Source organism: Hyperolius riggenbachi, chromosome 4 (assembly GCF_040937935.1).
Source record: "Hyperolius riggenbachi isolate aHypRig1 chromosome 4, aHypRig1.pri, whole genome shotgun sequence".
NCBI lineage: Eukaryota > Metazoa > Chordata > Amphibia > Anura > Hyperoliidae > Hyperolius > Hyperolius riggenbachi.
The window spans coordinates 308,396,677-308,413,427 of NC_090649.1; the positions used below are offsets into that span (position 1 = coordinate 308,396,677).

The 16,751-nt window shown below is 43.6% G+C and overlaps 1 protein-coding gene across 3 annotated transcripts in view; it reads right to left on the bottom strand.

Moving 5' to 3' along the window:
* Positions 1-16,751, bottom strand: part of MAP3K5 (mitogen-activated protein kinase kinase kinase 5) — a 272,639-nt gene that overhangs the window by 39,993 nt on the left and 215,895 nt on the right. For 2 of the 3 annotated variants that reach the window (XM_068231644.1, XM_068231642.1), the window contains exons 20-21: positions 11,292-11,469; positions 2,057-2,077 (exon numbers count right to left, since the gene is read on the bottom strand). In XM_068231644.1, coding sequence (XP_068087745.1) covers positions 2,057-2,077; positions 11,292-11,469 — 199 coding nt within the window. The remainder of the gene's footprint in view (positions 1-2,056; positions 2,078-11,291; positions 11,470-16,751) is intronic. The other variant, XM_068231643.1, reaches the window with a different exon arrangement.

Below are 16,751 nucleotides of genomic sequence, written 5' to 3' on the forward strand. Positions count from 1 at the left end.
TCGTTTTTGCCGACTGGGAGTCGGCCGGCCGACATGCGTACGATTTTACGCATTCCTGCTGGTACAGGAAGCTATTGCAGACATCAACAAGTACATCTTTATGCGTTACGGTTGTAATGCGTAAAATTTTAAAAATGTACTTGTTGATGTCTGCAATCGCTTCCTGCATCAGCAGGAATGCGTAAAAACGTACGCATGGCGGCCGGCTGACTCCCAGTCGGCAAAAACGAAACTAGCTGGCAGCGGGGGACCAGAGGAGCCATGAGTGACTGCGAGGGCACAGGATGGCTGCAGGGGGCTGGTAGATGCCCCAGGTAAGTAAAACTCATTTTTTTTACAGTTAAGGTTCCCTTTAATTTGAAAGAACACTACTTTAAGACTTTTTTTCTTTTCTTCCGTTTCCTTCTCTCCTGAGGATTGTCTTGGGGCTAGTATTATCCAGAACAGAAGATTATCCAGAAGTTCTGTAATGCTTTTTAGTATTCCTTCATGCAGTGCATGATTGCTGATTAATTCAAATGTGCATATTAACTAAATTAAGTAATTAAAAGCAGTTATTACATCATGTAGTGACAGAGCATTAGTATATATACTGTATATGCTACCCAGCATAAAATGTTACTTGTAAACTATTGTAGGAAAAATACTCTTTGGAGCTTTAGAGCTTACACACACAAGCAGTTAATGCAGAAAAAAGGGGTTTTCAAGAAATGGACAGGAAGGGTATACAGTAAAAAGAAACATTATCAAAGGAAACTTGAGTTGAGAGGAATGTGGAGACCACTATTGCTGTCTTGCTGTAACATGTACACTGTGGAATCAGGATCAAGTCAACCACCTGATCTGCATGTTTGTGATGCAGCTGGGTTATATCAATAGTGGCTAGGAATTAAAAAAAAGAAACCAACGGTTACATTTCTTGAAGCCACTGGCATAAGCCAATTACATCACTCTGTGAAGTCTATAAATATAGGTGAGGCTGGTATGATTACATGAGCTGAGAACAAAGATGAATGCTGATAGCAGCATTTGTTCAACCAGCACAGTGGAAGACTTTTTGCAAGCATATAGGCAAAATGACAAGATTGTTCAAGCTACATAGAAGACTTCATGCAACATGCTGGAGATGGTCAAGATAGACGCAGGGGTCTCAAACTCAATTTACCTGGGGGCCGCAGGAGGCAAAGTCAGGATGAGGCTGGGCCGCATAAGGGATTTCACGTGTCCCTGCCGCAAAACGAGGGCGGCAGAGCCCCCAAATCGCCCGGGGGGGCAATCCGCCGGCATTTCCAGGAAGGGGCAGACCTTTCAGCTTCAGCTCTGCACCTCCTGATGTCAATCGCTGCAGATCGCCGCCTCAGCCCGCCCCTCTCACTCTTCCTTCACAGAGGGGCGGCGAGAGGCGGCGATCCGTGCGGTGATTGACGTCAGGAGGGGCAGAGCTACAGCTGGAAGCTCTGCCCCTCAGCGCAGTCGTGGATGTTTGCTTGGGGGATTTGGGGGCTCTGCAGCCCTTGTTTAGTGGCGGGGATGCTGCGGATTACTTGGGAGCACTGAAGCGAACTATAAGGTAAAATAGGCAAAAATAGTTTGCTTCCGTGTCTCTTGCTTTTGCCGGTGAGGGCCACAAAATATTGTATCGAGGGCCGCAAATGGCCCGCGCGCCGCGAGTTTGAGACCCCTGAGATAGAGCTTCTGAAGATGAACCCTAAGAATTCTGTTAACATTAAGAGTAATATTTTGTTGCCCTCTTATTAAAAGGGAGAGCAGATTGTATTATTTCCTCCTCACTGTATTAACCTAATCTCTTCTTCTTGGGCACTGGAGGTAGGGAGGTGCCCCTTGGCTTGAATACTGTGCCTACTATGGTGCTTTGCAAGAGGTTAACTCTTCCCCTCTGTCTTTCTGCCACCCATCCAGCATGGGTGAATATATATTATAAAAAAATAATGCAATATTAATATTTATGTTACAAGATTTAGAAATATTTAGAAACTGGGATTAGGCAGGCAAACTGATAGCTTATTAGACAATCATTTAGGTAAATCAATATTACCATTTGATCCAGGAGACAGGGCTGTGTGGAAAAGTAAAAAAGAAGAAAATCAAACATTATACATAACACATTTTATCTGCAGTGAAATATTGCGTACAGGACACTTTATATGCCATCCATAAATTAATTACAGTGTTCCTTCAGGGCCTGAGCCCACTGCTGCATTTTTTAAAACGCATGCATTTATGAAGCACTTATGAAACGCGTTTGAGGTGTTTTAATGTGTTTAAACATGTTTAACACATTAAAACGCCCAAAAATGCATTAAAATGGCTTAAAATGTAAAAACGCTTGCAAAACACATGCATTTGTATGAGTTTTTAAAAAACGCAGAACTGGGCTCAGGCTCTCAACCTAAAGTAAAATAGAATAGTAAGATTCTGTTACAAACTGACAATAGGATTTAAGAATGGGGTTTGGCTTATGTGTGAGCCAGGTCCTCGTAACTTGCAACTTCACATAGCGTTTGGTCCATCCTCTCAGTCCACAGTGCAAAGGGAGTTTTTGTACACATGTGAGGGTGCAGAGTGTGTTTTGGAGAGCATTACATTGTTTACGGTATATTTCCTTTTCCATGTGCAGAGCAGGCAGTTGCTTTTGCATTTTTTCATTTTTCCACATAAGATCCAGGAGTCAGGACTGAAACCCTGATCACGTAATTCAAATTACTACAGAGCTCTTGCAAGGAGTAATACATGCAGCAAAGATGTGAGGACTGCTGTTGTGTCAGTGCCAGGAGAAGTATCCGAAACTCCAGGCATGCTCTCCAGTGCCCAATTTCTATAAGTTCCTATATGTCTATTTTCACAGGCACAAAAAGTGGAACAGTTTCTAAAGCAACCAGTCTGTGGCCCTTACTCAATTCACTTTTTCTTTTAAGTTTTCTCCTAGGTGATATTTTCAAATTTAATAAAATATATTTTTAGCCACTGGCAAGCAGGAAATGCTCAGAATAATTCTGGCAGTACTTTTCACCTACTTTCTGTAGCTTTTTTAATTGCAGCATGCTGAACAGAAGATGAAAAATTATCTCCAAGGAAAAAACTTAAAGGACCACGATCACAAAAATGTTTAAATTTGTATGTATGCTTATGTATAAAATGTCCATTTGCCCTAGAGTTAAATGAGCTATAAATCACGTTTCTCTTATGTTTCTATAACTTACAGTAGTTAGTAAAATTCAGACAGAACTAACAGGTTTTGGACCAGTCCACCTCCTCATGGGGGACTCTCAGGGTTTTCTTTACATTCAAAAGCACTTACTGAGTGGCAGTTGCTCTGTCCAACTGACATCTTTGTATAAATCCTTTCCAAGGAGTGCTTTTGTTAAATATTAAGGACATATTGAGACTCCCCCATGAGGAAATGGACTAGTCCAAAACTAGCCAGTTCTGTCAGACTTTTACTACCTCCTAAGTGATAGCAACATAGCAGAAAAATAATTTACATTTTAATCTGGGAGAAATGCATGAATAGAATACGAACCCTTGTTTCATTTCCCATGTGACACCTGACTGGTTACTTTGAGCCACTTCTCCACATTTGCCCCAGTGTCTGTAAACCCCCCTTGGTCGGGATTTATTCAGAATTTTACAAATATTAAATTGAGATTTAAAAATTAATGTGGCACTGGCCATACACAGGTCAATATTTCAGACAAAGTCTATCACTCAGATCAAGGTTGTCAGTGATCTGCTGAGCCTACAATTCTGTACATCAATCAAAATGGTTATTGGATCCTCAGTACAATTTATATTAAAGAGAACCTGAGATGGGGACTTAAAAGGAAAATACACATACGTGGGGCTTCCTTCAGCCCCCTCCAGGCTTATCGCTCCCACCCCATCATCTTCCTTGTTCATCTGTAGTTGACACTGGATAGTCCTCTGGCCCGGGGTCAACTGCGCATGCATGGCAGCGCATGAGCTCTCATCACTGGGAACGTTCTGCGCAGTACTACTGCGCAGGCAAAGAAGGCGCCTGACGACGGGAAGCACATGCAGCCGGACTACACTGACTGGATGACTTACCGGGGCAAGTTGCGGACCAATGAGGAGGTGGATGAGGACGGCGTGGAAGCAAAAAGCCTGGAGGGGGCTGGAGGAAGCACCAGGTATGTATATTTTCTTTTTAAGTGCCCATTTCTGGTATACTTTAAGCAGTAAGGGAGTGGGGGATGACTGGGGATCAATGCCTGCATTGCACTGCATTTAACAATACAGCTCTAGCAGTAACAGTGGTAAAACCAATTATAGATCAGATTTCTGCCAAAATCTCATGAAGACAGAGTAAGTCAATGTGGTGTACTAAATACTACTACATGATTTCCAATTGGGCACTGATAAAGCTCTTTCCAAATTATACCTGTGTATGGGAAGCTTAAGTTTAATGGATATCAGCATAACACCAGTTCTCCTGATGCATAACATCAATCTATATTGAGGCGAGTCCTGCACATTCCATTCTGTTCACATCCACTTCATTCCATTCACCTGTCTGACTCACCCTTATTCTAAACTTCACTACCAATCCTACACCTCACCCCCAACTACCTCCCACATTCTATGCTAAAATCCCCAAACATACCAAATCCTATTGGATGAGCTGCGTAAGTCCCAAATGATGCATATTTGCTAGTTAAAGCATAATTGGCATGAAATAGTTAAGCAACAATGTATTAGCCTCCAGTGCTTTGATAAAGAATGATTTTGTAAGGCTTGGTGGTGTATTCTCCACAGTCAGCATGCAACGCATGAGCTGACGTGGAGGAGGTACACACACTAGCACAAAGAAACAGGCTATCCCTAGTATAGTGGAGGGGAGGACTGACTCCAATAGGAGATTGTGGCGCACAGAGCCGGTGCAGATCTGACAGCCACAAACAATGCTTTCGTTATAACGTCTCAGCGCAAAGTAGCGCTGAGCGCATAAACCAGAACTGAGGAGATCAGGACAGGTAGACAGAATGAACGCTTGCTAGCTAGCGGCTACTTAGCGACAGCAAGCGTCCAAAACCAGACAGACTGGAATGAGGCAGCCAATGCGTTGCGGCGATGGCGTGCCTCACAAGGACAGGACAGGATAGTCAGGAAATAGCAGGATCGAGATAGATGAACGTAACACAGATAAATATACAATAAGTATGTTTTCCTAGCGTATTACAATTACAGCTATCAATGAAACTATTTGTAACGTCTGACTAACATATGTATATATCGGCAATGAACCGATATATGACATAAGCAGGAACGCCGACTAGGACTGGAGTAATACAGGGAACAGGACTCAGAAGGATTCGCTATCTCTTCGCAGAGATGAACGCAATCCACAAACAGTAACAGAACAGGATTCAGAAGGATTCGTTATCTCTTCGCAGAGATGAACGCAATCCACAAACAGGACCAGGAACAGGATAACTAGCTCAGCACGGGTGCTCACGGAACGCGCAAACTACCAAAACGTGCTGGAAAACTGACTAACTGAACACAGGAAATAAACAGTTCGTGTACGTATATATCAGCGACACTGATGTATCAACGTAACACGAATACAAGGAAAATAATAAACGTGCTGGTATGCATATATATTGGCAATGAACCAATATATGATGCAAAACCAGCAAAGTATCTTTAGAACAAGAAACACGATCAGGGGCTGAAGCGACAGCAAGACGGGCTTAAACTGAAGCTATGAAAACCCAAGGAAACCCTGCAGGAAGCAGATCTTTATACTGAGGTCATCCAATGGGAGCAGACATGCAGATTCCCACACAGGTGAATGATAATCAGTCACAAGCTGACAGCAGGGAAAGACAGACAAAGCTATGCAGCTTGCATGGAAATAGATCAGAACTGCCTGAGCTGCAGCACTACTACTTCCAGCAACAGCTGCTGCAGCAGCGATCATCACAGTACCCCCGCCCTTAAAAGCGGATTCCAGACGCTTTTCAAAACTGAAATTCCCAACAAAACAGTCCGACTGATAATTCATGATGACCGGGACAGCCCGGCAAGATCGAATTCCAGAATCAGTCCCCACAAGACTGGACCCATCAGAACCAGAACCTACAGAACCATGCCCATCAGTACTACAAGCCCCAATGTGACACCCATCAGAACCATGATTTCCAGAAGAAAGCCCTCCGAAATTCCCTGAGCGATACCCACCGCCTTCCAGGAACCGTTCAGAAACGCCAAAGCCTTTGCAATGCCCACCGGTACTGTCTTTACCAACACAAAACCCACTGTTGAACCAGTCCAAGGCACCAGGACAAGTTTTCTCAGAGACCTCCCAGAACACCTTGAAGCTCCAAAGAGATCCCCATAGGTCAGAATGCCCCTTAGGCTCACATGGAGAACTATCAAGAACCCCTATGGAACCTAGGGCAATTCCCGAGTCAGGGCCACAAGGACAAACATCAATATCAGGGCTTTCAGGGACCAGAACCATCTCTGGGCATGCAGGCAGACTGGCAACATCAGAACGTGTTCCCACTAAGGAAGCATCAGAGCACGCTAACACCTTAGACACACTTGGGCATTCTGGCACACCGGCACAAGAGAAACCTCTGGGCATGTCAAGGAACTGTGAGCCTCAGGGTCAGCCAAGACAGGACCAAAACCAGGACTGGCCAAAAAAAATCATCATGACTAAACTTCGCAACTACTGGACTTTTACACGAGAATGCTGGATCAGACTTAGATGTCGCTGATTCCAGCAAAGTCAGTAACAAATCAGATTCAGGGGCACTAACAAGACAGGACAAATCTTCTGATGTATGCACTGAACCAGATAGGGACTCCACAACTACCTCTGGACTGGACAGAGACTCATTTAATACACTGGATTGGAGCTCATGAGGCGCTGCAGAACAAGTCAGTATTGCAGCAGCCCCCACTGGACTAGGCAAAACTGAGGAATTCCCTGGACAGGAAGGGGACTCTGGAACCTCTGCCACAGCGGCCAGAGAACCAGAATCTTTCAGGATACAGGGCTGGGTTTCAGGAACACTCATCAGACCGGACTGAAATTCTGAGATTTCTATTATTTTGACCAGAGAATCAGAATTATCCATGTTACAGGGCAAGACTTCTGAAACATTCAGAGGACAGGGCTGGAGTTCTTCGGCTGTTACAACACTGGAGAGGGACTCAACAACATTGGTTAAATCAGACTGTGTACAGGGCAAGGTATCTAACACACTTGCTGACGAGGACAATATTTCAATGGCTTCTGCTTTGCTGGGCAGAAATTCACCAAGTTTTATTAGAGCAGACTGTAATTCCAAAACAGCTGCTAGACAAGTGAATATTACTGCAACACCAACTGAGGTAAGCAGTGCCTCAGACTCCTCTGCTAGAGGGTTTGAAATATCCAAAGTACTGGGTGAAGCATAAGACTCTGCGACCACAGCTTCACTGGACAGGATCACTGAACAGTCCATATTGCAGGGCAAAACCATGGAAGCACCTGCTGGACAGCATAATGATTCTGTGACCTGAGTTTCATTGGAGAGATCTACTGCACAATTCATGGTACAGGGCAAATTTATTGGAACATTTTCTGAACAAGGTAATAATTCTGCGATTTCAGGTTCACAGAGCAGATGCTCTGAGCTATTTACGAAACTAGAGCGAGGTGTAGAAACAGGAAAATCAAGACACAATGTTTGCGCATCTGAATCACCATTCAATTGTAAAATTGGAAAATTCAGATGCTGGGGTTCTGAGGTTTCTGGACAGGATTGCTGGGACTCGGAAACTGATGTAGTGCATCTATTGGCATCTGCTGGATCAGACAGGAGTTGAACTTTATTAACACGGGTAATTTCTGCAGAAGTGTTTGCAGAGACAGGCAAGATTTTTCTGGTGTCTGTTTCACTGAACAACAAAGACTCATGAGTACTGGCTAGGCTGGACTCAGAAGTCAGCAGGACCTCTGGATTCTCTGCTGAGAAATTTGTGCAGGGCAAAGTTAAGAAAGTATCAGTGGCTTCTGTTTTACTGGGAAGTAACACTGAGTTATCCATGGTACAGGGTGGAGTTACAGGAACATTCACAAGACATGGCAGGGACTCAGTAACTGGAGAAGTGGGACAGTCTCCAATTGACAGTGTGTCTTCCCTGGTATCAACTGATTGAATCGCATAAAAATCATCCAAAATCATTTTCCACACATCGATCAATGGAGCCACAAAGTCATACCCACACACACCAGTTTTTATTAGGTTATAGGCAGACTTAATGCATGCATTCAATACTAATTCGCTTTTTGCACTGTAAAATTGACAAAATGAACTTGAATCATTCTTCCATTCATTGACCAGAGCTTCCATCTCTCCTTTCTCAAATGGAGGATTCCAAGCATACTTAACAGGCAGATCACAGTTTGCAGATATGATTGTGGCAGGGACATATATTGGGTTAATTAGCAGGTGATTGGCAGATTCCTTATTCTTAAGAATCTCTAATACCTGTAGCAAGTGTTGAACTGTAGTGTATGCAAACTTTCCTTGCTTCACAAATAAGTTGATTTGTTCAATACTCTGTAATATCTCCTCATAATCATACTCAGATAATTATTTTAAACAAAAATCTTTATTTTCCCTAGCCAGTGATGAAAGTTCATTAGTAGTTTCATAAGTCCATTTAACTCCCCTGAAAGACAATTGCATTTCATTATCTGTTAATGGCAGAATCTCATTATAGGTCTCAGTCGCTAAGGATAACGACTCTGCAGATCGGACACGTTTCTTAGAACGTTTGCGTTTTGCCTTAGACCCTGCTGTTTTCCCTGCTGTTTTTGGTGATTTATTCAAGGCTGCAGGAAAATTATCAGGAACACTCTCTGCTTGCTGATCATTTTTGCAAACAATTGAAGGAGCAGCTGATTGGCCTGCTGCCAGGAGTTCATTTAGAGGAAAAGGCAATGGATCTATGCGCAACCAGTTATGGATCACAAACGCTAGAAATTCCAGCGGTCTCTCATTCAAATCGGAATGATTGAGAACATCACATGCCCACTGAAGCAATTGCCCTTTAAACAAAATATAAACTAGCTGGAGTGCCCAGGTTGAAACAGGAGTCGCTTGGAGATCGGGATTGGCCAGGAACCTGGCACATTCAGGGAAAAACTCATTTTCTGTTTCAGGGTTAAGTTCTTCAAATTTCTTAAAGGAACAGGAACCATAATTAACTGTGTCATACTTTCTGGGAATCCCCCCCACAATGGGGATTGGTAATGGGGTTTTCATAATGTAAGGCTTGGTGGTGTATTCTCCACAGTCAGCATGCAACGCATGAGCTGACGTGGAGGAGGTACACACACTAGCACAAAGAAACAGGCTATCCCTAGTATAGTGGAGGGGAGGACTGACTCCAATAGGAGATTGTGGCGCACAGAGCCGGTGCAGATCTGACAGCCACAAACAATGCTTTCGTTATAACGTCTCAGCGCAAAGTAGCGCTGAGCGCATAAACCAGAACTGAGGAGATCAGGACAGGTAGACAGAATGAACGCTTGCTAGCTAGCGGCTACTTAGCGACAGCAAGCGTCCAAAACCAGACAGACTGGAATGAGGCAGCCAATGCGTTGCGGCGATGGCGTGCCTCACAAAGACAGGACAGGATAGTCAGGAAATAGCAGGATCGAGATAGATGAACGTAACACAGATAAATATACAATAAGTATGTTTTCCTAGCGTATTACAATTACAGCTATCAATGAAACTATTTGTAACGTCTGACTAACATATGTATATATCGGCAATGAACCGATATATGACATAAGCAGGAACGCTGACTAGGACTGGAGTAATACAGGGAACAGGACTCAGAAGGATTCGTTATCTCTTCGCAGAGATGAACGCAATCCACAAACAGTAACAGAACAGGATTCAGAAGGATTCGTTATCTCTTCGCAGAGATGAACGCAATCCACAAACAGGACCAGGAACAGGATAACTAGCTCAGCACGGGTGCTCACGGAACGCGCAAACTACCAAAACGTGCTGGAAAACTGACTAACTGAACACAGGAAATAAACAGTTCGTGTACGTATATATCAGCGACACTGATGTATCAACGTAACACGAATACAAGGAAAATAATAAACGTGCTGGTATGCATATATATTGGCAATGAACCAATATATGATGCAAAACCAGCAAAGTATCTTTAGAACAAGAAACACGATCAGGGGCTGAAGCGACAGCAAGACGGGCTTAAACTGAAGCTATGAAAACCCAAGGAAACCCTGCAGGAAGCAGATCTTTATACTGAGGTCATCCAATGGGAGCAGACATGCAGATTCCCACACAGGTGAATGATAATCAGTCACAAGCTGACAGCAGGGAAAGACAGACAAAGCTATGCAGCTTGCATGGAAATAGATCAGAACTGCCTGAGCTGCAGCACTACTACTTCCAGCAACAGCTGCTGCAGCAGCGATCATCACAGATTTTACCCATAAGGAGAACCATTGATGTGGTGAGATCCATGTAACATACCTGTATGCACAAAAGCAGGATTATGTATAGTTAAATCATATCTTCTGCTGGCCAACTAAACAGATTATAGTTTTACTGGAACACTATCAAACCAAGTGTTCTAAAATGACAATGTACAAATAATGTCTAAGTAACTGGGTAAACATTTACTACTTTTCATGCTAGATATCAGAGGCAAAAGCTGTAATGCGTTGTGTATAGGTTGTAGCTGCATTTGGAACAATTCATTGGCTAAGGGGTGGTGCCAGTGCGGTTCTTTGTGAGACTATAGAGGGATATGAAAAGCCTCAGGTGTCAGGTTTCATGCACAATTACAAACAAGATATATTTATCCTCTGCTCTCCATGCAGACAGCTCAGTCAGAGATATATGCAGCTGCAGTTCAGCTAGTGAGAGCTCTCTCACGCACAGGATTAACAGATGTAGTGTGAGGGAATCTCCCTTCCCTCATGATTAAGTAGCCCATCAGATTTGCCATCAGTGACATGTGAAAAAAAAATTTGATAACAGTAAACAAAGAGCTAAGCATTCAAATGTATACACCACTACTTAGCAGCACTCCCAAACTAGTCTCATCTAAATTGAAAAAAACATGTTAATCAATAGTGCTCCTTCATGTTTTAGAGGCAGCTAATTTCTTCATCCTGCATGCCCGATGCCATCAGCCAGGTATCAACACTTTTGGGACCCAACTCTAAGTGGATTATTTGTAAGAACTCTGCTGTTTACCTGCTAGCTTTAGATATGACTTTCGTTTTTTAGTGGAAACTTTCAAGAATTCATCCATAAGCAGATCAGTAGCAGTTGCACGTTTCACTGGGTCAGGTTCAAAGCAGCGCAGAAGAAAAGCCTTGGTCTCTGATGACATAGTTTCTGGGATTTCTGGATGTATTTTAAACATGCCAACCTATGTTGAAGACACCAACATTATACAATTAATGAAAATGTTGCTGTAGCTATTTTTACTGCTCAGATTTGTTTTTAACATCATGTACATTGCAACTATATGTATATTTACTAAGGACCATAATCACAGTACTGCGTGCTTAAGTATCTGCATTTTGTTTTTTCATTATTGTACATTTTTTTCCGTGCGGACTGGTTCAGATTGGGGTCCAGATTACATGGCTATTCAGGATGAACACTTGCCCAGTTGGACAGTTAATTGGGTGATAACCTCATGTTTACAGATGCAGCTGATAATTGAGATGACTGCTCTTGGAGGCAGAGAATTAAAGGCCGGTTCAGATGAGTTCTAGCGGCGTTGTCCAGGGTCACCTGGAATGACGGGGGAAAATCGTGATTGGAATGCAGCATTCGCGCAAACGACAGTAATCGATCCACGCCGCCCAATACAAACACTCTCATTTACTTGAACGGGAGCGTTTGACGACAAGTTCCGGACGCTGGCAGTAAACGCCCGCCAAGCATCTGCCTGAAGCGGCCCTAACTGAGCAAACATTGGTCACATAATAATCAGTGCAGTGCTGGGATCTATAGAATACTTCCGGCTAAGACCTCTCTCTTCTACAAAGACAAGCATACAGTATGAGCCTCCTGCCAATTTATAAAGTGGTGACGAAAGGCCGCTATACATGTCAACCTGTATTGTTGCACATTCCAGTACTATGAAAATAAATTTCAGCCTAGTTACCAAGGGCCAAAGGCAAGTAAACATGTCTGCAATGCAATGCTTTGCCAGGTGGCTACTCTCTAGTGTACAGTCCCTAACTGGTAAGAGTGTGTGTTTGCTGCTTAGCGGAATCTCCTCTGCAATGAAACAAGCTTAAAGTTTTGAATCAGGATGATATCATTCACTGTAATAGTTAACTTAAAAGAAAAAGAAATGTTTAGCCAATAAGCCATCTTCAGACTCTTTTCCTGTACACTCTACAGAAATGACTAATCAGTATGTTTTGGGGATGTGAGCAGAAACCAGAGTGTCTGGATAAAACCCAGACAAACGTGCTGAGAACATTGAAAGTCCTAGTAAAAATGTTGAACCTAGTACTGCAAGAAGAGAGTGCTATCCACTACATCACCGTGCCAACAGACTAAAGATGATGGCAAAAGGAAATCTTTAGAAGAAGTATGGAGGCAGGAATGTAAAGTGAACCTATTGGGCTCTTCTAGAGAACGTCATGGAGTTGTCAAGCTACATACACATCAGACTTGCATAACCTGAAACAGTAATTTGCATTTGTTTCAGGTGACAAACTAATGTGTGTACAAGTGTCCCCCATAGTTACATAGTAGTTACATAGTTATTTGGGTTGAAAAAAGACATACGTCCATCGAGTTCAACCAGTGTTAGCAGTTTACCCTTCAGCAAGAAGCGGAGATGGAAAATCCTTGGCCAACTGCAATTATATTTGGCTGCCCTAGGATGTATTCTTCTAATCCTTCCTTCTCTCTCTCCACTCTAGAACACATAATGTCCTGCTCACAAGCAAGCAGAGCTTTGTACACTGACTGTAAGAAAACTGTGACCTAAAGAGTAGCCAAGCTGCTCGGAGTGACCCAAAACCTCTAAGAAAGTATAGGGGACTAAAAGAGACCGAGAGCCCTCCTACTAAAACGCAATGCTTAGGGTGAATGGCCTTCTTAAAACAAAAGCCATTTGCAATAATTCTGCTTTAAGTGAACATCTGTGGATACCCACAATGCATCGCTACTTAGCACTTTGCTTTGATATGGACTTCTAGGTCTTTATGTCGATGTCTGATAGACTTAAATTAATTTGAACTGAATTTTCTGGCTTTCTAGCCTTTGCCAATGCACCGCTACTGAATATACAAATTATCTCTTTATGCCCAATTCCAGAACCGCTGGTGTATACAAGACACCTGTCACCTAAAGCAATCACAAAAGATAGTTTGGGGAGACATTTATGTAACCTCTGTACAAAGCTTTATTATAGCTTGATTACAGGAGAGGAGAAGTAGACTGATGACTCATTTGTCTGCTCACCTGCTCTATCCTCTCAGCAGACCTGCGGAGCGGCTTTGCTCATGCTATTCACTTGTTGAGAAGTGGAATAGAATAGGCTGCGTTGGCTGGTCTGTGCCGTTATGCTCAGTCTTAGTCATAGGGCCATTTGCACAAAATTAAATATATTTTTATAGCTAAAATATTTTACAAATACATTATCTCATTTGTGAATTTAGCAGTATAGCAGGTTACAAACAAAAAACCAGAAATCAGAAAAGTGAATTCTTCTGTAAAACACAAAATTGCAATGAATACAAAATATATAGGGGGGAGGAATATTCTGGAGGGGAAAGAAGGGGCTGGAGGGTTCTCTACCATGACTGAATTGTAGTTGCTTGTGGATTAACAGGAAATCAGGGATGACTGTACAGACACCCAGCACGTAGCTGAAACGACAATGAATGATTGTATTGGTTGTCAAATGTCCTGCCTAGTACACAAGGGGACCATACACCTAACGATTTTCCCGCCGAAATACGGCCGTTTCGATCACAGTGATCAAAACGGCCGTGAAATCGCCGCGCACACCGCTGACAGAACGATAGACTTCCGTCCAAAATCCATCGTTGTCGTCGACTCCCATCGATCCATCCGTGCGGAAGATTTTTCTCGATAGCCGGCAAGTCGGGAGTGCATCGATAGCGGCGTTCGAATGCCAGACGACCGATGCAATACAGCGGGTATACATTACCTGCTCCGCCGGCGTGAGTCCCCGCTGTCACCTCCCGGCTTGCATCTTCTCCGCATCACAGCGTCCGGCATAACTTCCTGTGTCACTACAGTGACAGCGGAAGAACAAATAGAGGGCGCTCTATTTGAACTTCCGCTGTCACTGGAGTGACAGAAAGTTATACGCGGATGCCGGATGTGTGATGCGGAAGGTGATGGGAGAAGATGCCAGCCGGGAACCAGGCGGAGAAGAAGACCGCGGTGGACCAGGGGACTTGCGCCGGCCGGAACAGGTAATGTATGTGGAGGTGGGGGGGGGGGGGCACTTCAGCAGCTCCAGAGATTGTGATCGGTTTCAGGCTGAAATCGATTCACAATCTGTTTGCAGTAAGGTGGCCATTCGATCCCTCTCTGATCAGATTCGATCAGAGGGATCTATCTTTTGGTCGAATCTGATGGCAAATCAACCAGTGTATGGCCACCTCAAAGGGGGCTATACACTAGCCGACCAACCAACCAATCGACCATCCAATTTGATTATTATAATCGATTTGGATGAAAATTGGTGCTGCCAAGTGCATGCCCGACCGAAAAAGCAACCAATTTCGGGACAGAGGGGCCAAAAGGATAAAAGGAAGCTAAATGAGCTTAAAAAACTAATTCTTGGTAAATAAAGGAGGCAGTGGTGGACTTACCTCCTCCAAGTAGACACACAACGACCGTAGTAAAGACAGTCAATATATTTTATTTATGAACTCCAAATATGCGATATTTGGATTTCATAAATAAAATATATTGACTGTCTTTACTACAGTCGTTGTGTGTCTACTTGGAGCAGGTAAGTCCACCACTACCTCCTCTATTTACCAAGAATTTGGTTTTTAAGCTCATTTAGCTTCCTTTTATCCTTTTGGCGCCTCTGTTCTCCTGCATAATATTGAGTCCACCCTGGGTGGAGGGTTGAACCCCCTTTTTCTCATCTACAGAGAGCGACTTCTTATTCCTGAGTGGGGTCAGGAAAATCTCCCCACCTGCCTTTACAGTGGTTGCCTAATGGTAACCCTGGTTTGTGAGTATTATTATTTACTCTATCTAGTAACCATTTACCAGTACATATTACACTATTGGGGCTCTTCGTGTTCCTTGTTTTTAATATCGGGCCAGAAATTGGCCACATGGTCGATCGCGCATGCTGGAAAATTTTGGGGCGAAGTTGGTTGGTCGGGTGCACGGCGGTACGGCGGCCGAATTGTGAATGAGTGACGAAACGACGAAACCCCCACCGCAATGTATAAATGTATGTAGTGTAGTGCATTTATACATTACCTGTCCGTTGTCAGCCTCCACACGGCTTCTGTCCATCTCGCCGGGCTCCGCATACACGCCGGCGGCGCTATGTCTGACGTCACAAAGGCGCATAGCGTCTGACATCAGACGCTATGCGCCGCTAGCGTGTATGTGGCTTACCAGCGAGATGGACGGATGATCCTGGCGAGCTGCTACAGGACAGGTAATGTATAAATGCACTACACTACATACATTTATACATTATGGGGGCAACGGCGGGGTGGACGCGGCAGCTCAGCAGATTCCCTGATGATTTCATGCTGAAATCGGACGGCAATCGGCCTGTAGTGTATGGGCAGATTTGATTAGAGAAAAATGTATCTCTAATCAGATTCGACTAGAGATAAATATCTGCCCATATTCGTTCTAATGTATGGGCACCTTAACAGAAAATCTAACAGAAAATTGTATGGTGTGTACCTAGCATAATATCTGTACAACCAGAATCTAAATGTTAGGGTAGTAAGATACTCAAGGCAGTTGTGCTACTAACAGGTGATGGAGCTGAACTTCCTGTTTCTAATAAAGACACTAATGGCTAAATAACACTATAACAGTTTTGACATAGAAATAGACATTTTCTGAGCCCTCTAAAGTATGGTAGATACTGTATAAGGAACAGGACATTTACAATGAATGATTCAATACAGCCATTTCCTGGTGGGCAGATGTAGCAATATGAGGGGCTCAGGGGCATAACTAGAAACCATGGGGCCCCATACCAAAAATGTTGGTTGCCCCCTCCCCCCCCCCAAAAAAAATATTATAAGGTACCTTTTTTCGCCCTCCCACAAACACCAGTTTTAGGTAGCCTGAGGTGCCCCCAAAAATTAGGAAACCCCCAGTATTGGTAGCCAGAGGTACTCCAGTATTAGGTAGTCCTCCAGCTAGATATTATGGGGCCCCAAGCAAAACTTTCATAGGGCCACCAGATTTAGACAATATTCAGCAATGCCATTCTCCCCAACCCTATTGAGCATTTTACATTCTCATGCAATCTACATTGCAGGATATAGTTCATGGGCAGTAAGACAAATTCATATGGTGGAGGTACACAAGAAAGTTAATATTGAATACATATAGTACTACCTGGGCCCCCTCTGCTCCAGGGCCCCATAGCAGCTGCTATGGCTATTGCTACGCCCCTGGAGGGGCTTCATTTGCATCCTGCTGTTCTGTCCT